The sequence below is a fragment of the Corythoichthys intestinalis genome, chromosome 5, assembly GCF_030265065.1.
Source record: "Corythoichthys intestinalis isolate RoL2023-P3 chromosome 5, ASM3026506v1, whole genome shotgun sequence".
Classification (NCBI taxonomy): Eukaryota; Metazoa; Chordata; class Actinopteri; order Syngnathiformes; family Syngnathidae; genus Corythoichthys; species Corythoichthys intestinalis.
The window spans coordinates 44,422,875-44,445,915 of NC_080399.1; the positions used below are offsets into that span (position 1 = coordinate 44,422,875).

At 38.8% G+C, this 23,041-nt stretch overlaps 1 protein-coding gene across 1 annotated transcript in view; it reads left to right on the forward strand.

Moving 5' to 3' along the window:
- The window catches only part of cadps2 (Ca++-dependent secretion activator 2), a 289,750-nt gene that overhangs the window by 134,792 nt on the left and 131,917 nt on the right, over nucleotides 1-23,041 (forward strand). Inside the window, exon 13 of the mRNA XM_057837859.1 lies at nucleotides 10,832-11,019. Coding sequence (XP_057693842.1) covers nucleotides 10,832-11,019 — 188 coding nt within the window. The remainder of the gene's footprint in view (nucleotides 1-10,831; nucleotides 11,020-23,041) is intronic.

Consider the following 23,041-nt stretch of genomic DNA (forward strand, 5'->3'; position numbering starts at 1 on the left):
GTGGGCATTTCACTCTACTGTCATTTAAATCTATCTATGCTGTCCTCACTCTGAAGCGTCTACTTTTTCCAAAGCTAGACAGCTAGTGAACGACGCCATAATAATCAGACTTCTTTCTTTTTCATCTGATTTATTAATAAAATGGCCTCAAACCATTGTCCTCTTTAGACCGTCGTTTAAAACTACAAAAAAAAAAAAAAAGTACACAAGCATTGCATTAGCAACAACGTTAGCTTAGCACGCTATACAGGTTCACAAAACATAAACAAAAAGCGTCTCATACAAAAAATATAACATTTCGCTTACTAACATAATATGTGCATTATTTATAACAACCATACTTACGGACAAATCTTGTCCAAGGATCATATAAGCACAACATTACAACCTAGGCGTCAGCCTGAGACGTCCTGCAGCCATATTGAACTGGCAAGACAACAATAAACCATGTCGCAAAGCGACCACAAGAGTTCGCTGTTAGACAGCACAAAAAGCCTTGCTGTAAAACTTACCAAAAGGCAGAATACTGTCTGAGCGGGACATGTGCGTTAATTGTGTCAAATATTTTAACGTGATTAATTAAAAAAATTAATTACCGCGTGTTAACGCGATAATTTTGACAGCCCTAATATATATGTGTATATATATATATATATATATATATTTATATATATATATATATATATATATATATATATATATGTGTGTGTGTGTACAGTGATACCTCAGCTCACGAACATAATTGGTTCCCAGAAAGTGTGTGTAAGGCGAAAAGTTCGTCTTCCGAACATTTATTTCCCATAAGAAACCATTAAAATGAGAATAATCCGTTCCCAGGTCCCCATAAAACATAATTTTCTACTAAATAAGCCTTAAAACTACACAAAAACATACCTTATTTTCTTTAATGTCTTCTTAGGCTTAACACTAGCCTGTGGTGGGGTCTTTTTCGGTCCCATAATAGCAAAAGTACACTCAATATTAGAGGTGTGCAAAATTTCCGATTCTTAGATTATTCGCGATTCGGCCGTGGAAGATTCGAGAACGATTCATAAACATCCAAATTCCGATTATTGAAATATGCCAAGTAAAGCGGAAGTACAACACACTCAGCCCGCCGCGCGGTCTTCGGGACGGAACGGAGCGAGAGTAGCTAAACATAATGCTTCTCATTACCCGGCCCCTCAGGTAATGCCAATGCTCAACTCATGGGTCTAGCTCAACTCATGCCACGAGATGAAAAAACACAACAACATACCTGACTGCTGCTGAAATGCTGCTACAAAGTACAGCCACATAATGTTACGGTAGATATCATTTATATAGGACTAGATGCATTATAGATTCGGTAGCGTAAGCAGTATATCTACAAAAAGCTAGATGCGGGCGTTAGTAAACGGCCGCCATCTTAAAGCAGTACACTTCCCTGCAAGGCTGTTGTAGCGAACCTTCCAAGCAAACCTAATGAACTTTTTATCTAAAATACTCCTAAATCGGTAAAATATTGACTTGAATCTATCTTTAAAATAGTTTTAAAACTTTCACATGTCGAAAGTAGACAAAAGGGAAATTATGGAATAACGGGAGCAATTTTAACAACTTTAACGGTTGATTCACAACATTAAATTAATTGAATGTAGTTTAAAGCTGCTGATACAGAATGGGGACTGGAGTTTTTTTTAATTTAATGTTATTTTTGTATATTTGTTTACTGCTATATGCGAACTTGATACTGAAATAGTAGTTTGGTTTAGCCTGAGAGTATTTTTGAACAATTTTGGAACTAATGTACAAAACTTAAAAAAAAAAAAAAAAAAAAAAAAAAAAAGGAGGGGGGTGCATCAATAATCGTTTTATAATCAAATCTGAGCCTCTGAATCGTAATCGTAATCGAATCGTTAGGTGCCCAAAGATTCCCAGCTCTACTCAATATGGTCCAAAATGTCTATCAAACACAAACCACGTCCACACTCAACGAAAGGGAGGGGACGAACTGGGACACCGTGAGCGTGCGTCAGCTTCTCGTGGCGCTGTTCGACCGCGTGGTTTGGTTCGTCCGCCGAAAACTAGTTCGTCAGCAGAGACTATATGCTCACGAATTTAATGTTCTTGAGGCGAAAAGTTCGTGAGCTTAAGCGTTCGTGAGCTGAGGTATCACTCTATATACATTTTTTAAAATCATACTTTGGGGGGAAAAAAGTGAGAAAAAACATGTCTTATATGTATCTCTTTCCAGTGCTAGATCTGAATAAATACATTGAGCGCGCACACACACACACACACACACACACACACACACACACACACACACACACACACACACACACACACACACACACAAAAAAAGGGGAGAGAAGAAAGATATGAGACCTCGGCGAAGAGAGAATGACTCATGAACGCTTAGGAGGATGACAACTTGATCACTGCAAACTAGTACCCATAACCGAGAGCTATGGTTGAGAATGTTAACCCTTAGATGCATAAGTGGGTCAAAAATGACCCGGTGAGGTTGTTTTCTTGAAATATCGTCGGAATAAAAAATTGTTATCAATCCATATTCCAGGTATTCCTCAAAAACCATGTTTTTGATATAATGCCATTCAAATTTTTGATGAACTTTTTATACTTTTGAAGAAATTGTCATTTTTGTATTACTACCCTAAGCTTCCACAAGTGGGTCAAAAATGACCCACATGCATTTTCTATGGAATCCAATGGGAATCTTTCATTCTTATCAACTTTGGCTGTCAGGAATAAATTTATCGTGGACCACAGAGACTAGGTATGTAAAAAGTGACATCCCTTAAGAAGATTATTTTACACAGCAAGAGCTGATATGTGTACTGTAAGTATTATGTCCATATAGTATTTTGTGTGTGTGTCTTTCATGACTCTTTATTATTATTTATCAACAAATTAACCTACTTTAAAACTAGCTAGCTAACTAAGGCTAGGTTCATACCGCTGGTCCTAATGCACAATTCCGATTTTTTGTCATATCTGTTTTTTTGGCATACCTGTTCAGACTGCCTTTGTCCATTGAGCCTGTTCAAGTATCACACATGTGCTCTAATTCGCAGTCCGAGATGCGCTGAGCCAAAGCTGCGTTGAAGCTGGGCGCTAACACTAATGCACAGCTGCACCGCTACCGTAGCACCCTGTCTCTCTCGCTCTTTGCTGATGTTAATAGCTGCATAAATTCCAATTTGGGGGACTTGACAGTTCGGACCGCAGCCACATTCTGGAAAAATGTGGCCCGGATGGGATTTTAACCACATACGAAAGTGACCTGGATTGAATTTGAAAATGGTCCACTTTTATACGACTTTTCCCGTTCAGTCAAGTCGGAAAAACACGGGGAAAAAATCGGATTTGTGCTAGATTTACAGCTGAAATGGTCCTACAGATGTTGGATGATGGAGAGGCAGTGGCGGGGTTGGACTCAAGTGTCCGAAATTTCTGATGATGAGGACCCAGATTATTGTCCGGGTGGCAGTGGCAGTTGTCCACCTGGAAATCCAACTGAACAGGATCAATCTGACTCATAAGATTCCACTTATGAAGAAGAAAGTGTCCAAATCATGGCCAACAGAATGAGTTGGTAGGGTTCTTACAAGAGAGAATCACCTCCCACCCAGGGCAGAACACAAAGCCGCAATATCCTCAGAAAGCGGTCAGTGCCTCCACAAGGGCTTAGCACCGCTATCTCACCAAAAAGATGAATGGAAGCTCTTCATCATTGATGACAAAATACAAGAAAGAATGAAGTCTATTGCTGTTTTTTTTTTTTTTTAAATGTTAATTGAATCATAAAGATATTTCAAGCATGAAATCATTCTTGTGTGGCCCTGAATATCATACTAATTAATATACAAGTGATTAACAAGTGATTATTCCTCTCCAAAATGGCATAAAAACACATTGGTTCTAATATGGGTCATTTTTGACCCACTTATGGAAGAGTGTAGGGTCCAGTAACTTGTGCATCTAAGGGTTAAGATAATGGGACAGTTGGTGAGGAGACTATGGGTAAAACGCTGTGCAAATTTATTTATATAGCACAATTCAACACAAGGCAATTCAAAGTGCTTTACATCACATGAAGATCATAAAAATCACATTTAAATCAACACAACGTAGAAACGAAGACAAAAGATCGCATTTAATCACAGAATAAAAATAAATAAAATAAAAATAAAACAAAAACTACTACTAATAATAATAATTGAAATCAGCAATGGAGATAAAAACAAGAGGAATAGAAAGCAAGTAGATTGAAATATATAGACAGTTATAGATATGCAGTGCTAAGCAAAAGCATTTTTAGCCCTGATTTAAAAGAGCTAACAGTTTGAGCATACTTCAGACGTTCGGGTAACTTGTTCCAGAGGTGAGGAGCATAATAACTAAATGCTGCCTCACCCTGCTTGGTTCTTGTTCTTGGAACATGCAGAAGACCGGTTCCAGATGACCTTAGGGGTCTAGATGTCTCATAGGACTCTAACAAGTCAAGCATGTATTTTGGTCCAAGGCCATTAAGTGTTTTGTTGACGAGCAGTGCCAGTTTTAGAGAGGTTTTATTACTGCAGTTTTTAAAGTCTGAGGAAACTCTCCTGTTTGGAGAGAAGTATTTATAATCTGAAGTATGTCTGGGGCTATGCAATGAAAAACAGTTTTGAAAAAGTTTGAAGGAAGGATGTCAAGGCAGCATGTTGTGGGCTTTAATTTCGACACAATTTCTGTTAAAGTGGCATAGTCCAAGAGGCTAAACTGTCTAAGATTGACGTGGGAGACATTTTGGGAGGCATTTAGTGTAACATTTGTTAATCTGGAGTTGCACACAGTCTGTCTAATCTTTAGTACTTTGTGTGTAAAGAATGCTGCGAAATTATTACAGGACACCTCAGATGCCAATTCCTGAGGTATTGATGCTTGTGGGTTTGTCAGTTTGTCAACAACAGAAAATAGTGTGCGGGTATTGTTAGTGTTTCTACTAATGATCTCTGAAAAATATGACTGTCTAGCATTTTTCAGTTCCTGGTTGTATTTGCGAAGACTGTCTTTGTAGATATCATAAAAAACTAGGAGTTTGTTTTTTCGCCATCTGCGTTCTGCTCGTCTACAAACTTGTTTTTGTTTTATAGCTAGTATGGCATTTCTCCAGGGTGATCTCTTCTTTCTTGACAAAGATTTTGTCTTAATCGGGGCAATAGTGTCAATTACAGTCATCACACTGGAACTGAAACTATTTACAAGTTCTTCCACTGGAGCTATTGTAGGGGTTAATGGTGAGGCATAGGCCTGTGTGAATAACGCACAAGTGTTATCACTTATGTAACGCTTCCTAATCACCTCTGTTTCCCTTTTCAGAGGATGGACTGGGGTGGTCATTTTAAACATAATGCAGTAGTGATCAGACAGAGCAACATCATTCACTGTGACCTCAGAGATGTTAAGACCTTTGGATATTATTAAATCCAGTATGTGCCCTCTGTTATGTGTTGGAACTGTGACATGCTGAGAAAGTTGGAAAGAAAAACAAAACTGACAAAGTTGCTGTGTTGTAAGATTGTAGTTTGCTAATATAAAGGAATCTTACATTAGCACTACAGAACAGTGCAACACTGCTGGCGGTGAAGGTGGTTTTTGGCAAACGAGAAACATTTCCCCACCAAAAAATGCAACCCATATGTTTTCGTTCCATTATGAGGATTTTTTTTTTTTTTTTTTTTTTTTTAAAGAAGATCGACTAATACTCAGCAGCAACATTTAGTCTGGAAAATACGGTAATTTGAGAAAACATAACTAAGGCCCTCAAGCTAACATTTTATAAAATATGCAAAAAATGGCCTATTTCTGTTTGTTGTTTAAAGTCAAACAGATGAAGTACAAGGGTTTGTAAAGCACCCCAAAATTCTGCATATTTAATATCGGTTTTATGACCATCAATGGGACAAAAATTATTTCATTCAAGAAATTTTTTTTTTCAATCTCATCAGAATTATATAATGCCAAAGTATAATTCCTCCTTGGGGGTCATTCACCCCCAAATCAGACACAAATGTCCCGAGACCGAATGGGAATCATTGTAGCACGAAGTGCGTCCTGCGTCTCATTTTCTATGTTTTGATTGCAAATATTAAAGAACACATTAAAGCAAGCTGTTCTAGTTACAAATCTGGTCACTAAATGACTTAAGCTTCTATCTCAAGGCACCGCTATAGTTTATGTGCATTTGTAGAGTCACCTTTTACTATTTGTTGGAAGAAGGTTCTTGTGCATACCTAGTTTATAATTTTTAGCTGTATATTTGAAAGAAATGCAGGCTTCTGGTGACCCAGGAGGGTATTACCAGAGCGAAATGTCATCAAAAAAAAAAAAGTATTCTCCAAGCTTGTTTGAGTGTCTTTAAAAGACGGTTGTGATTTTTTTTTCCCTCTGCCTCCCGAAACGTCCTTGAGATGTTATTGCAGTCTTTGTATTTACCGCTGCTTATTTGTGTGTTTTGCGCGCTGACCTCACTCGCTTTTGTGTGCCCGTGAAGCACTTTGTGACCTTTTGGCAGGCAAGCGGAGCTGAGGAAATAAATTGTGCTCACTCCAGCGTGGAGTGTCAGAATTGAAGCACCTGTTGTACTTGAATATTTACACAGTTAAAAGGAAGATGACGACCAAACCGCTTGACGGAGGGGGGGGGGAATCACAGGAATTTATTTTGACGTTTTCAGTACACTTGTTAAGAAAAACATTTATTTGAATACTTGTTGTGAATATCTCCCAACATTACACAAAAATGGTTGCAGTATTTTGCTACTTTCTTGTCATTTCCAACTGAGGCAGGCTATAAGCATAACAATTACCTTGGCATAAATGACTGCGGTTCTACACAGGCTAACATGAAATTGATTGATTATGAACATACGCTGCTGTTTACATTACATGACAAAATAAATATGTAGATGACTGTGAGATAAAAAAAAAAAATCTTGATGTGCAAAACATGTCATGAAAATCAACCGAACAGTAGCCCAAAAGCCAAGATACATACTGCATTGCGGGTAGCTTGTCAATAATATATGCAATTTGAATGTCATTATTATTTTGGTAAGGAATGAGACTTGTGAAAAGTAGTCACTGGAGGAGGAGGTGTTTCTTCCCTCAAGTGACATATGCTCTTCTTTCATGCTTACATACCTGCCTGGCTGCAATTAGAGGCAGCTTTTCTCTGTTCTCCTCGGCCTTTTGTAGACATGCTTTGTGCTCCACAAACCAACTACGAGAGAAGTGAGAATGGTGGCGGCGGTGGAGGACATCTGTTGAGAAGTGGCTGGGATTGGTGTCAGGGCCTCTGTTGGCCTTGCATTCTGCAATACAACAGCGGGTGAACTCCATAATCTTTAGACTCCGACACGTATGGCTGCTTAAGACTATTGAGCATAATAGAAGAGAACACATGCGAGCAAAAATGGTCACATCTTATGGGTCATAGCCATCTGTTGAGGTCCAGCACCGTCAAAATTTTCTGGCATACAGTTTAAGATCAACCCTCCAGGAATAAGCATACATTGGACGTTCGGAAATTCTCTCAGTTACATTTTGCTTAATTTTCACCAGAACATTGTTTTACAAAATTGGTCATCCATCCGACTGCCGCTCTAAAAGATGAACATATAGTACTGTGTATATGACATGATGAAATGTTGCAAACAACAATAGACCTACAAGGGTGGAAAGAAAACAAGCCAGGTAGGTGACTTGGCTGAGAACAGCGAGCCGAGTGGTGATGAAGAAGCTAAGACTATGGAAACTAATGTAGCGTATTCTAATGTGTCACTCCTCGCAAAGGAGTTAAAGGACTTCAGAGTCAACTTGAAACAACACCTGAAAGAGGACTTCGCCAAATTCAGGAGGAAAGTTTTGGGGAAATTAGAGTGCCACACTACTAACATTGTTCAGATGGAAGTCTGCATAGTGGAGCTCGAGTCATGGTGCATGTAATAGTGAGGGAAAGAAGGTCGACATGCAAAAGAAAATTGCTGATTTTGAAGGTTGGTCCTGTAGAAATAACCCACGAATCTATGGAGTGCCGGAGAAGGTGGGGGACTTTGTGAATGCTTAATCCAAGAAAGACCTCATGCTGCCGAGTGAAAATGACTTTCCGGTACAACGGGCCCTCTGAGCGCTGGGGCCTAAACCTAATACAGCGGTGGCAACCTGCAGTTCATCGACAAACGAAATTATCTTAAAGGTTGAATTTAGCGACGAGCAGCCATTGCCTACAACGACTATGCAGTGGATGAGACTGAACAACAGCATAAAAAAACTTGCACAGAGACGTGGCGAAATTAGAAATGACACTGAAGAGGATCAAACCGGATTCATCAAAGGGTGCAAAACTCACGCCATCATAAGGCGAACTATACACAATATTGACTATATCAAGCACAGCAATTCTAAGGCTGTACTGATAAGCCTTGATGCAGAAAATGCTTTCAAATGTTTTTTTTTTAAATTTCAGGTTACTGAGAAATTTGGATTTAAAGAAATGACACTCAAATGTGTTAAAGCACAATCTCAAAAACCAACTGCAAAAATGAAGTTAACAGTATTCTGACCAGTTGCATGGAGTTAAAGTTCAACCAGACAAGGTTGCTATCTTTCATCAATCCTGTTTGTTTCCTAATTTAACCCCATAGTGCAGCTAATTAGGCAAAGCCCATATTTGACAGGAATAAAAATTGGTCAAGATGACCACAAAATTGGACTTTTTGCTGATGATAAATTTTTAGTAGGTCCAGAATTGTCAAAGTTTATCAAATACTTGAAATGTATTTTTGGACTATAAGTCGCACCAGCCCAAAAATGTGCAGTGAAGAGGAAAAAAAAACAGTCACACCGGAGTATAAGTCGCATTTTTGGGGGGGAATTTACTTGGTAAAATCCAACACATAGAACAGATATTTCATCTTGAAAGGCAAGTTAAAAAAAAAAACACAATAGAGAGCAACATGCTGAATAAGTGTACAGTATGATAATGTTACATGACGCATGAACAACGAAATGCGAACGTGGCCAGTATGTTAAATGGTAAATGGTGTTATACTTATATAGCGCTTTTCCACCTTTCAAGGCGCTCAAAGCGCTTTAACATCACATACGTAGCTATTAAGAGTTATTCCGATAACTATATCATAAAGAACATGCTAACAAGTTTACCAAACATCAGTGTCACTCCAAAACACTAAAATAACATGTGAAATCATATAATAATGTTCATGCTCCAGAGCATAAATCACACCCCCAGCCAAACTTAGATTTATTGTCTGAAAAATACGGTACTCTGGACAAACTTAAGGAAAACACAAATATCACCCAACTAGAGATTTGCAACTGGAATATAACAAGAAGTGGGTACCAAAAGTCATTAAATGCCTTGGGGTTAATATAACGAAATAATGACAGTAGATGGGCTACAACTGTATGATTCGATGCAAACTATGTCGAGGACGATGAGCTTATTAGAAAAGATGTTGAGAAGTGAGGAGGCGCTTCGATTCCCCCCCCCCAAAAACCTATTCTTATTTTGTCAATAACTTTTCATTTCGTGTGAGTGCTGAAACTCCAAGTTTATAAACTATGTGAGTGAGATGGTGCTTGAAGAGTATCGAGTAAGGTCACTGTCAAAAAGACGTGTACAGCTAGGTATTCATATTTGTATTATGCTGTTAATACTTGAGTCTGAGTTTTTTAAATTTTTTCATGTGAGGATGATTATTTTTGAGATTTTTATTCATTTGGTTTTTTTTTATGTGACTACAATTCTAAGGTGTTTGTGTTTGGATCGTTTAAATGTGACTGCAATCTAAAAACTGGGGGTGCTTAGTCTTGTGAACACAACTTTAATCTCTATGATGACAAATTAATGTCTGTGGGTTTGTTTGCATTATTTCACTGTCAAAATGATGCGACCATGGCTAGCTACTCGTATTATGCTGCCTATGCGTGAGTCAGAGAAATTGAGTTAAATTTTTGTTGTATATACTGTAAGTACAAATCTATCATACAGTGTTGATACTGTATCGTTTTAACGTGGCTATGATTCCAGCTCGACGTCATTCAGAATTTACTCTATAGAGGAGAGACTATTTCCCCCATAAAACCTAAATTACTGTGGCAATTGTTATTTTTTGGAATTTTTAAATGAGTTCATACTGCATGTCCACAAACAGTGGTTTGAAAAAGCAGTTGCAATTTATTTTTGAGAAGAGTTTCACTTTCAGTGAATGTCTCCGTTAAACAAAATTAAATATTACTTAAATACTACACAAGTAAACACAAAGTGCATTTCTTTAAATCAAGGTTTTTATGATGGAGAGGGAAAAAATCCCAATGTACATGGTTCTGTATCGCAAATTTTTACCAATTGTGGGGACATGATGGAACATAAACTCTGATATAGGAATGACTGCTGTAATGATACAAAGGTAATACAGAAGTTGTGAACTACTGTCCGAATCACTGGTATCAGAACCATTAATCAAATGCCAGTGACATTTTCAATACTTTAGTACTAAAGACAAATAGTGTGACAATGAGTGCGATTCAAGTACACTACACTGAATAATGTGTCCCATGGCAACAGTTCACCATTTAAACATATAACAGACATGGCGTATTTTGAATAATATCTTAAATATTCCCAAGGATTAGAAGCACTTTCAAGTGCTTCAACTGTCCACTTGAAACTCAAATTTATCACAAACATCTTAAAAAAAATAATAATAATAATAAATAATAATAATAATTGATTAGAGTCACTGTCACTTTTTCAGGGTTGGTTCAGTCCTGGTCAGGTGTTTGTCCTGGACGAGTACTGTGCCCGATATGGTGTTCGCGGCTGCCATCGTCACCTTAGCTACTTAAAGGACCTGATGGACTTTTCAGAGGACAACACCCTGGTGGACCCCATGCTGCTTCACTACAGCTATGCATTCTGTGCCTCTCACGTACACGGAAACAGGTACAACACAGCACTTTTTTTTCTTTTTTTTTTAATGATTGTCATAGTCGATTAATTGACAACTAACTCAATTATGGAATTAAATCAACACCTCTATTGATAACGGATTGTTTAGAGACTTTGTTTCGTTTGAATGGCCCTACATTCTTTGAATTTCAGAATCTCAATATAATATACTCAGATTCCTTCATCCTTCAATGACAATCTTTGTGTTTTGTCAAAGTTGAACTTAAAAAATGAAGGTCATACTCAAGAAACAACAGTTAATGTACATAGGAACCCTTACAAGCCTCTGTATAAGTGTTTACGAAAGAATTGTTTTACATGACAAAAATGTCAAATCACCATTTTAATATTGTCTACATTGTCTAAATCAATGTTTATATATACAGTATGATTTAAAAAGACCACATATGCATGCCTATATGTAATGCCTGTTTCAGAAGCATTGACATCCTGTAGGCTTCTACATAAGAAGTTTCTGTTTAAAGGGTACCACGGATAGAAAGACATGTAGTTCTTAAAAGATAAATGTTAGTCTGAGTCATAATAATTTGGTATTAAAACCCTTCTTATTGTTTTTGTTTTAATAAATATTAATGTAAATATTAATAAAAATTTAATAAATTTGTAAAATTAGTATAACAATTAGGTCGCCATTGTTGTTGGCCACGCAATGCACTCTGGCTGGTGACGTTATTGGGCAGCGCTGCCGAGCTACCAGTGTCACTCTTTAACTACAAAAATGTAGTCAGTACTGCCCTTCCAATTTGATTCCGAGCGAAACATTAATTCGTAGAACAGCACTATCGATATTTCACAAAACGGGCAGCAAAAGCAAAATGAACAGGAAAGACCGAATGAGACGAGGGTAGCGCAAAACCGGTCGTGTTCATGTGTCAAGTTCGCTAGTGACAGCACTCTTCTGCTCTAGTGACGGAGCATCAGAGTGTTTGATGTAAAAAAAAAATGTTTGCAGATTTTCACGGTAAACTATTGTGTGATCCAACTTTTTCCAATATTATGATGGAGCTAGTTATCCATCCAGAGCTGCCGTGTGCTTTACATATGATTAGGTTATACAGTGAAACACATCAGTTCGATTGTTTTTGTAGAAAGGCCGTGCATCATCGCACACGAAAATGTTGATGCAGTTTGCTTCTACCAAGACGTCTAATGACGTCTTACCTTATTTTTGTCACGTAAAAGCGCTGTCTAGATCCTGCCGGTGTTCTCAGTTTTATCAGATTTATCAGATGTTGCTCCTGAAGCTTTCGTGGCGGTGAATAAGCGACACCGAAAACAAATAAATAAAAGTATTAAACTTAGTTTGATTGTTGGCTATTCGTAATTTCTGCCCAACAGATTATAATGACGCCTTATTTTGCACATTGAGATGTAAGAGGGCTGTCGTGCACTTTATTTGTACTTCAAACATGTGAGAAACATTGTGAGCAAACGTGATTCTCTTTCAATTCACCTCCGCACTGGCACTGGATTAGGGGAGCGTTCAAGACCACACTGTTTAGCAACAGTAACGAACACCACGAGGACCATGTTATTTTCTTCTAAATCGATATTATGTATATTGTTTATTGATCTAATAGCTGCAACTCAAGTAACTCAAGTCCTCAGATGAAAATAAACAAACGGTCTACGAATACGGAAGCGAGGCTTGACCACAAAGCAGACAACAATAGCAGAGGGATTGCATGCAAGGGTTTATTGAACACACACAAAAAACATGCGATCACGAAAAGGGAGACAAAAAAAGGGTCTGTGACAGCGGTAGGACGCCGCTAAAGTAAGGTGGAAACAAATAATGCACTCAAAAAGCAGCACATGGTAGAAGATTCCAAAAACAAGGGCGGCAGACAAATGAAAAAAACAAGGCCAGGATGCAATCAGCAACGAACGGATCGAGAATCCAAACTCTCAAATGGCACCAAGTCAATATCTCGGCAAGCCGCCTAGGATTGGTTTAAAGACACTGCTGATGAGCTGGAATTGGATGCAGGTATGACGCTGGAACTTATCCCACAGCTTTGTAAAAAAACAATCTGACCAGCAGCAGAATGTTACAAAATCATGCCAGTTGTCATACTAGTTTCGCTTGCTAGCTAGCACAGCTATTCTCCCAGTAAAGCCCAACCGTGTTCTTAAACAGGCCTCAAAAAGCATTAAACTAAAAAAAACAACTTTTTACATTATCTATTAGAGTTGTCTGATATTTGCATGTGAAGAACATAAGATCGTTACGGGATAGCCCGAATAAGAGAACATAAGGTTAGATCATTTCCGGATAAGAGAGCCAGTATTATCTGCTACCCGGTAAATATTGTAGATAAATGCATTTTAAAATATCTGATAATATCGACATCGGTTTTTAATTCTCGGTTTTGGGCCAATATGCATGTTTCCTTCAAAGTAGAAGCCTTCTGCCTTTGTATAAGTGCTGGTCACAGCTTAGCACAGCAGTTAGGCTTATTGAGCATTATGTCTCCAAACTAAGATGCTTGGGGTTTGTTATGTGAACAGACCATTTGCATTCATGGTGCAAACATTAATTGGACTGTTAATGATTGAAAAATGATCAAGTATAAACAACAGCGAGAGAAGAGAAGATACTCATTAACTCTACTGAAGCTGTGTGCCTTTGTTATTTTGAGCCAGAAGCACTGTGTGAGCCATATTTCAAATGACAGTTCCTTATTGGCACTTTACACTTGCACTTGAATCAAAAAAAACTGATGTTTGCACTATTTTGATTTCAACAACAAATATAGTGGTGCATTATAGGCAGTTTTTCCATAACTTCAGTTGAAGTTGTTCTCTAATTTTTAATGGAATGTTTATTGGAAAACCTTGAAGTTGTTACATTTATCATGATTAAATTATCCAATAACAAATTTTTGGGGACGATAAATTATCTCATACATTATTGCGATATGCAATATTATTGCCCCAATCCCTCCAAAATTAACCAATTTACAATAACACTGTGAGAATACAGTATATATTCATACTGTAGATCAAGTACACCCATTTAAGCGCAATAAATGTTTACTCTCAAATTCAAAAATACTTTTTAAGAAATAACAACCAAAAACAATAGACTATGCCTCTTTTAAGTAAAAGACAACAATAGTATTACTGCACATGAACACAGAATAAATAAAATGTCTTTTTCAAGAAACAATTAAATTGCACTTCAATAACTTAAGCATTGAGGCACAGAGGTATAAAGTTGTAATAACACAAAAAAATTGCACTTCAACAGCAACAGAGAAAGATAGAGTAATTAAGTAGGAGTAACAAAAATTGGCTTCAGTAAGTATCATTTAACATTTTACAGTGGAAAAATGGTCTTATTTCTTTAGCAATGTAGTGGACTACACTTCCCGGGAGGGAACGCCACTTTGCGCGGTCTCGTCTAGAGAGTGATGGTGTTTCAAAATGAGCATGTAGATTTGTTGTGTTGGCCCTCTTTGTTGAAACAACCTCCAAACAAATTTTGCAAACTGGTTCATCCGTTTTGGTCGCCTTGCCATTTTCATTTGGTTTAAAATAAAAATATTCCCACACCGGGGCTGTGGTATTTAGCTTGGCAATCAGGATTTTCCGTCCCTTTTAGTCTTGCTCACTCTGCTCGCTCATTGCTGTGCACTCGGCTCCGCCTCTCTCCAATGAATTGAAACTCAAATGTATAAAATGAACATACCCAGAAGTCAATAAAACAGTGAGTAGCTGGTAACAAGGAAGCCAAACTTTTAACAGCAAGTCTGCTGCACATCTGCCGCACTCGCGCACACAAGCGCACGCGGGGCGATAAATCGCAGCGGGGAAAATTACCGCATTCATTTTTATTTACCGTGCGATAAATGGAATTATTGCATATCCTGACAGGCTTAGGCATCACAATACAATTAGTCATATTATGTTAACCCTTAACACCTAAGCCTATTTTGGCTGAATTTGCATGCCTTTGATGTTGGCTTTATATTTCAAAGAAAAAATTGTTCACAATGGGTTGGATCTCTTTTTTCAGGACACCATGACCTTCATGTTCAAACTGTTGTTTTCTTCACTGACCAATTCTAATCAATATTTTGGACCCAAAAAGAGGAAAAAAAAACCCAAAACCTTTTGTCAAAATTTGTAATGTTGATCTCCCATTGACAACCAAACATGCTCGACCAACCGTTTTGAAGCTTGACAATATTTATTCAACTTGTTAGGATAAACATTCAACAGGAAATAATAAGACTGAATAGTTTAATGTATGATCTGGCATTAAAAGTGGCATCAAAAAGCATTAAATGAGATTTGCTAACACCTGTAGAAACCCTGAAGAAGGATTTTAAGTGTTTACATAAGCAGCAATAACACATACAGTAACACGTTTCTAATTAAGGAGTCTGTACGTACATCATGAGTGTGTGAACCACTTGTTGCTTTTGGCTCACGTTGATCCCCCTTGCCAGCCAATCGCAGTACCTTTGAAAGTTGTCTTTTTCCACAAGTTTAATCAAATAGCCTGTAAAGATTAGCTCCTCCAGCTAATCGGGGAGTTTTCATGGGTGTGTGTGTGGGAGGGTGAAGAATTCTGTTTAGTGGCTTACTGACTTTTTGTCAGCTGCATCGTAATTCAAGTAATTGCTGCTCATTGAGGGTCGCAGCAGGGTACAGTGGGGACCGCTGTGAAAAAGAAAACTATATTACCCAAGTGGAATTTCCCCCGTGGAGGGGTAGAATGTGAGTCAAATACAACTGGATATTATCAATATTTGATCGATATAGCCGTAATTGGGCTCTCCTACTATATTTCTTTTCTAGCTCGATGGTATTTTTTCTTGGAATCAACCTCATCCCCCTCCATTTTTTTTTCTTTTTTTTTGACAGCGTGAAGTTTAGTTACTTGTTTTGTGTTGTTTTAAACGACATATAGGTAAGTAGAACAGGTGAGTGTTGTCCTACTTTGAGGTTCAAAATGGCAAGATGAAGCGGGGTGTTGCTCTTCTGCCTGTTATTGACACATCCGAGTTTGTCCTCTCCAAGTCGCCATCATGAAGTGTGACAGAACCTTTGACACACATTGTACCTCTTTAACCCCTTAATGCCTCAAAATGTCCGCCTGGACTTTTTTTCTTTTTTTTACTTATTTTAACTATAAATGGGTGAAATATTGTTTTGTGATCAAAAGCTTTACCTGTTTTTCCAGAAGACTTGAACATTACAAAATATAGCAACAACAGTTAAGATTGAAGAAAAACACAAAAACTTGATTGATTTTAGACCTTTACTGGTTAGAAAATAATGAAATTTAACATGAACATCATATTTTATATAACAAGTAGAAAATTTGAACACCATAAAAAATATTTGACTTTTTTTTTTAAAGATACTTTTCCTCTAGATGTGCAAAACAGGCCATAAGATGAAAACTGTATACATGCATTTTTTACCACAGAGGACCTTTTTTTAGTCTTTGATTCCTCAGAGGCCTTCGTGGAACTGCCAGTAGCAGTTCCTCTCTGGCTGGAGACACAGGCCCACACCTTTGACAGATTTTGCAGCGTTGGCGCCCCATGCTGGCTCTCTGCGATTTCACCTGTCCGCTGCTTGTGGGTTTCGGTAGGTGAATTCCTGGGGACTTCTGTGAGCCCCTTCTCACGTCAACTCCAAGGAGGTGTGCAGCGAGCTCCTCTTGAAATTGCTAACGTAACATTAGACTCTGCTTCAAGCTGGCAGAGCAGGCCTTGTGGGTGACAAACAGGGGTGAAAGTGGGCCGGAACGCACCGGATCGGCGTTCCGCCAAGAAATACGATGGCGGAACGCCGTTCCGGCATACGGTGCTTTGATCGTGAAAATATGACGGCAACTGTCAAAACCCAATGTTTAAAAAAAAAAAAAAAAAAAAAAAAAAAACCTGCCACGCTGCCACACACGCATCTCCAATAAGAACACTACTAATGTCAGATTTACATACACAAGTGTTAACAATACAAGCCTAATAAAGAGCTTGCTTAGCGTCATCCGTTTTCACTGATTTTTATTATTCATTTATTCTACGTAGTTCTCCCCAGCGTCTCTCTATCTGACAAGTCGCATTGCCTGTAGCCCTTTTCACACATATTACCGGGGAATTTCCCGTATAAGGCAACGCAGGATTTACTCTCGTCATTGCTTTCGTGCATGAAAAGATTCCGAGAATGAAGCCAGTTGGACGCTTTCACAGACTTGACCTGTGTTGCCCACTGGCACTCTCTGTGCGTGGAAGGCTGCTGGGCGATTTTATAACCTGGACATTACGTCATTTTTGGTCAGCATTGTCACAATGTTGGTCAAATCCTGTCGTGTTTTGTTCCGGAGGGAGCGTTCCCCGACGTGTAACTGCAACCAATTTAAGGTCATCAAGAGGTAAGATCGGGCCTAAAAAAATCCAGCCCGACCTGACCCGAGTCTGCTGGTATTAATGCCCGACCCACCCGAGCCCGATCAATTAACTTGATTTGCAGGCCCGAAAAAAGCCCAAAATGTTATGTTTTATTTGTAGGCCCGAGCCTGGAAAAAACCCCCCGAAATTTTATATTTTATTTTTAGGCCCAAGCCCGAGAAAAAACTCCTAAAAATTCTATGTATTATTTGTGAGGAGGAGAGGGAAGGGATGCTCCAGTCAGACCTGGACAGATCACTGCTTGCTGCTTGGAAAAACGGACTGGTTGCGTTTTGCGTGATCACATTTGGTGACAATGCCTGCGCATTAAAGCCTGTCTTTTGTAACGAATTCTCAGTTGGCAGAAAAAAAACGCAACTTTTCTTAATGTTTAAATAGTCTGCATATTTTTATGATCATTTTAAATGCATTTGCATAACGAAATAATGCTGGAAAAGTTTGTAAAATGTAAATAAACAGATGCGGTTTTGCATCGCAGAGGAGAAAGAGTAAAAAGAGGGCGCATGGCACGCTCTGGCTCTGCAATGACCATACAGTGCCTTGTCTTTTTTATCCAAATTATTCATTTGATAAGTATTGCTTTGTTTAACATCCATACATTGTTTTGGTATACGTATATAAATATATATTTATTTTAAAAATTTAGCGAGAACCCCGACCCGAACGTAATGATTGACATTTTAATTTCGTTATGTTTTCAGTTTAATTTAGCCATTTCCAGCTTGCCATGTTTATAGCCCTGCTTTCACACACACCAGGAGAAAACCAACGCAGGCATGGTGAGAACATGCAAACTCCACACTGGAAGGCCGGAGCCCGGGATTGAACCCTTGGTATCAGAACTGTGAGGGGAACGTGCTAACCACTGTGAAACCTGTTGTGTTTTATTGTGTGTTATATTTATAACTGTGCCAAAAGTTCTTGCATTTTGGTGGTTTTATGAGGTTTAAGCCCCCCGCCCCACACACACACACACACAAACAAAAAAAAGGGCTCTGTGCCGAACTTTATGTTAGGGAGTTCCGGCAAGAAATAACTGACCAAAACAGTTTACTTTGCATTTGCAGTAGTTTTGGCCCCCCACCCATAACCCAAACCCCCCCCCCCCCCAAAAAAAAAAAAAAAAAAAAAAAGAGAAAATTTCTGGCTCCGTGGCGACCTTTACGTCGGGGACTTCCGGCAAGAAATTCTAACCACTTTCACCCCTCGTGACAAAGGAATCTGTCACGATAATCAATGTTCCCTCTAATTTTTCATGTGTCTGAGCGAACACACAATCTCCCTGAGCACACTGCGGCCCACAGTGAGCAACATCAGATGTGCACCGTATTTTTTGGACTATAAGTCACACCAGCCAAAAAATGCGCAATGAAAAGGAAAAAACATATGTCGCACCGGCGTATAAGTTGCATTTTGGGGGGACATTTATTTGGTATAATCCACCACCAAGAACAGACATGTCATTTTGAAAGGCAATTTAGACTAAAAATACAATAAAGAACAACAGGCTGAATAAGTGCACGGTATGATAACATTACATGACTCATAAACAACGAACTGAGAACATGCCTGCTATGTCAATGTAACATAGCTATTTAGAGTTATTCAGATAACTATAGCATAAAGAACATGCTAACTAGCAACAATGATATAATAATGTGTGAATAAGTTCACATATAAGTCGCTCCAGAAAATAAGACGCACCCTCTGCCAAACTAAGAAAAAAAACAGCGATTTATAGTCCGTAAAATACGGTACATAGCGGCCACACACCAATATCACGCCTTTTCACGCCTATTAGCATTTCTACTGCCCGTAAATTATTTAGTAGTAAGAGCATTTAATGATTAATATCCATAATTAAAATATCTTTATAAATGTCACTGGAATACACACCAATCTGACTTAAATTGTACCTTATTTTTCACGTCCTAATATATAGGACTTGCATTTGGTGTACTGATATGTCAGTGCTCTCATCTACTATCAGTGTATGCCAGGGTGCATTTTTAACACTGCACATAGTCTCGTTCTCCACTATATCATTGATTGAGTTTACAAATTCAAAGGCATAGTTTTTACTTCGCCAGCTTTCTGGTATACTCACATACTTTGCCGTGTGATTGCGGATTTGTTGAACTGACACCATTGACGCATTCATTTCGATGGCAAGTAAAATATTGTCAATGAGAACTTCAACTTGCTCTGGGTCAGATTTTGTTTTGTGGGACAGCTCGTTTCTTTTCTGTCGATCTTTTGCATTCTACCGCAATAATGTACCAATCACCTGTCGCATCTTGAGTCTTTGTAATTTTCAATAGCTTTCAAATGACTTTTCTGCTGAATATGACGCTTGAGGTAGTCCAACTTCCATTCAGTCCACATTTTTCTCTCTGAAAACTCACTTGGTACTTTGGCTTCAGTTTCACCGATTGTTCATCTATTTGCACATGCTCCGACAGCCACTCAATCTTGTATGAACCGCATGTCTTTTTTACTTTGGCTTGATGAGTGGATGTGTCGCTGCCCGTTCGTTTCGCCATGATAAGGGGTTGGCCTTTGCGTCTCTGAACTCCGCCGCACTCACGCACTGTTGTCAGCTTGCTAACATACACCGCGCGTGTAGGCTGGGCAATACACAAGCAATGTCAATGCTATGATTGGCTGCGTAGCGGAAATGAACCTTATCGTATCATTTGCTGGACACCTGTCACTCACCGAGTTACAACATACGTTTCTGTTGATTTTTTTTTTTTTGTGTGCGCAGCATTGAATTTCTTGTGCGCAGAGTAGGTGCCAGTAGTGCGCGATTGCGCACGCGCGCAGCTTAGAGGGAACATTGACGATAATGTCAATCAGATGCTGGAAAACAGTGATGGGCCACTTCCTGGTTTTTCGATGGACTGAGTTTGTGCCGATCATCTGTTTCGAGGTGTCGAATTCTCCCATGTACTTTTTGTACACTGTTACTGCAGTGGGTCCGGGGATAGAGATATATTGCTGTTGCCCATCTCCTCTATTCTGCCAGTGCTGCACTGTATCTCCACTGTACACTGGGTGGATGGTGGAGCACAGAGAGACCTCTGGTGTCCATCCACTGTAGGAATAGAATATACCCTTCCCTGATCCGCCAGATACTTCCTCATGGGTATTTTTTTTTTTTTTTGTGGTGAGGGCATTTTCCTGGGTGGTGGGGACACCAACTCTTCCCTGTCTGTATGAGAAAATAAATGTTATTTCATAGTATTTGCATGAACAAAATGTGAATATGAGGAGCAATAGGCAGTCATTTCACATTACTTGTACGTTCTACAACGGAGGCGCAAGAGTAAGATTACAGTAATGACACCTGTTTGGCAGTACAGAAATTTTTTGGATTGCACAAACCGTTTAGGAGTTAAAGTGCGCATGCGTAAACGTGTCACCGCCGACACGTCAGGTTGTAAAAATCCCCCCCAAAAAACCTTCTTTTCACTAAGGGTGTAACGGTACATGTATTTTTATTGAACCGTTTCGGTACGTGGTGCTCGGTTCGGAACGGAGGCGTACTGAACGAGTTTCTGACGTAATGTAACCCTTACTTTTCGAGGCTGTGAGTCGATCGGGTTACAGTTTCTTTGTGTAGATTTGATTTACTCCGTCTTCTCTACTATAATGAGGACCAACCCAGTAGGACAGTATATAACCCAGAAACGTCAACGGCGCGACAACGTGGCCGCCGCGAGAACGCAGTGAAACGCGGGCATTAAAATCGATCAGCCAATGCACACCAGTCGCAGTGTGGCCGCGTGTTAGACGCGTCCCAGAAGCGGCTCAATGCAACGCAGGCGAAAAAGAACTGCAGAGTTTATTATTTGACGCAAGACGCGACCCTCCTGCATCAATACTACTACTGGTAGCTAGGATCTGGCAGACCGGAAGTCACTCGTGTAAAAATATGGGGGATCCGGTTGATTTTCAAACTCATATGCAATCGTAACCTACTTTTTGACTCCATCAGATCTCTTGAGTGGTAGATCGGGGCAAAGTTGACTTGTCTTTGTTGATTTACTGCTGTCTTCTCTGCTATATTGATAACCAAAACGGCCCCGTGTTCAATACAAAACCCTCCTACCACAACAAAACAAGTAGGAACTAATATTCACATAGGAACTAAAGTTATACAACATAAAATATACAATATAAATGAATACTACGTCACATTTGTAAAATATGAACACATAATAAAATAAATAATAGCCCATTTAAATAAAATAAACTGAAATGAGCTAAAACACCTGTAATTAAATAATAAGAATAGTCGACAAATCCTGCTTACACAATTAAATTTATTAATTTCTGTGTGGCACTTTAACTTGAGAAAATCCACCAATAAAAATACCTCTTTAGCACAGGACTTCTTTTTTCTTCTTTCTTTCAGAAAGAAAGCTGACCAATACGCGGGGTCTGAAAGGCAAATTGTTGTTGGATTATCTTTAAATACCCGCTACTTTTTGAGCAGAATTCTAGCTTTGTATAAGCTAATGTTCCTATTGTTGAAAGCACAAAGGTGTGTAATAAACAACTAGCACATTTATATTTTGCATTTTGTTTTCTTACTGTACCAAAAATGAACCGAACCGTGACCTCAAAACCGAGGTACGTACGGAACCGAGATTTTTGTGTACCGTTACACCCCTACTCTTCACCCATGTTACCCTTGTTAGTTTAATATACGTGCACAAAACCTGTATATGCAATAGGAGTGGGAACCTCTTGGTACCTCACGATACAATACGATTTGCGATACAAAGCTCACGATAACGATGACCTGACGATATGGCAATACAATGATTATCGATACATTGGTCAGAAAATCATTCTTGGATATTCTACAAACAACTAATAAACAGAAAAACAAGCTTCTGCTGTGAATAGGAATGAGTTTATCACTAGTAGATGTCCAATCCATTTGAACTGGGAGGGTGGATCCCTCCCACTTCAAAAAGATTGAACGTCTACTGTATGGCCGGTAGTGGCAGCCAATGCCAGGCAATGAGGTAATTTTGGGCCATTTAAGGTCATTAACCTGTTGATTTTGGAGTATTTTATGGGTCTCTTCCTGTTTATTTTGAGATACAGAACAAGAAGTGACCTGGGAATTACCCAAATGAATAGGCAGTGATTCAAACTCAACAGAAAATCATCTATAAATGCCCTAAAATGAACAGCAAGTGTCCTGTAAATGCCTTGAAAATTGGACAGAATGACTGTGTATGCTCTGATTTCCAATGAACGAACGTTCCCAGTCTAAATGGATTGGGCGTCGAGTACCGTCAATGCAGCGTTAGAGTTAACTGACACTGTATAATGGCGGAAGATTTCTTTAGCAGCTTGTTGGTTCATTTTTATTTATTTTTTTTAGACATTGACACCTCTTTAAAACGATATCTTGATTCTTGGCAGGAGCATTTCGATAACCTTTTGGGTTACAAAGTATCACGATATATCACCATTTCGATATTTTGTCACACCCCTAATATGAAACATTACTTCTTTAACATTTGGCTCACCCATGGGTCAAA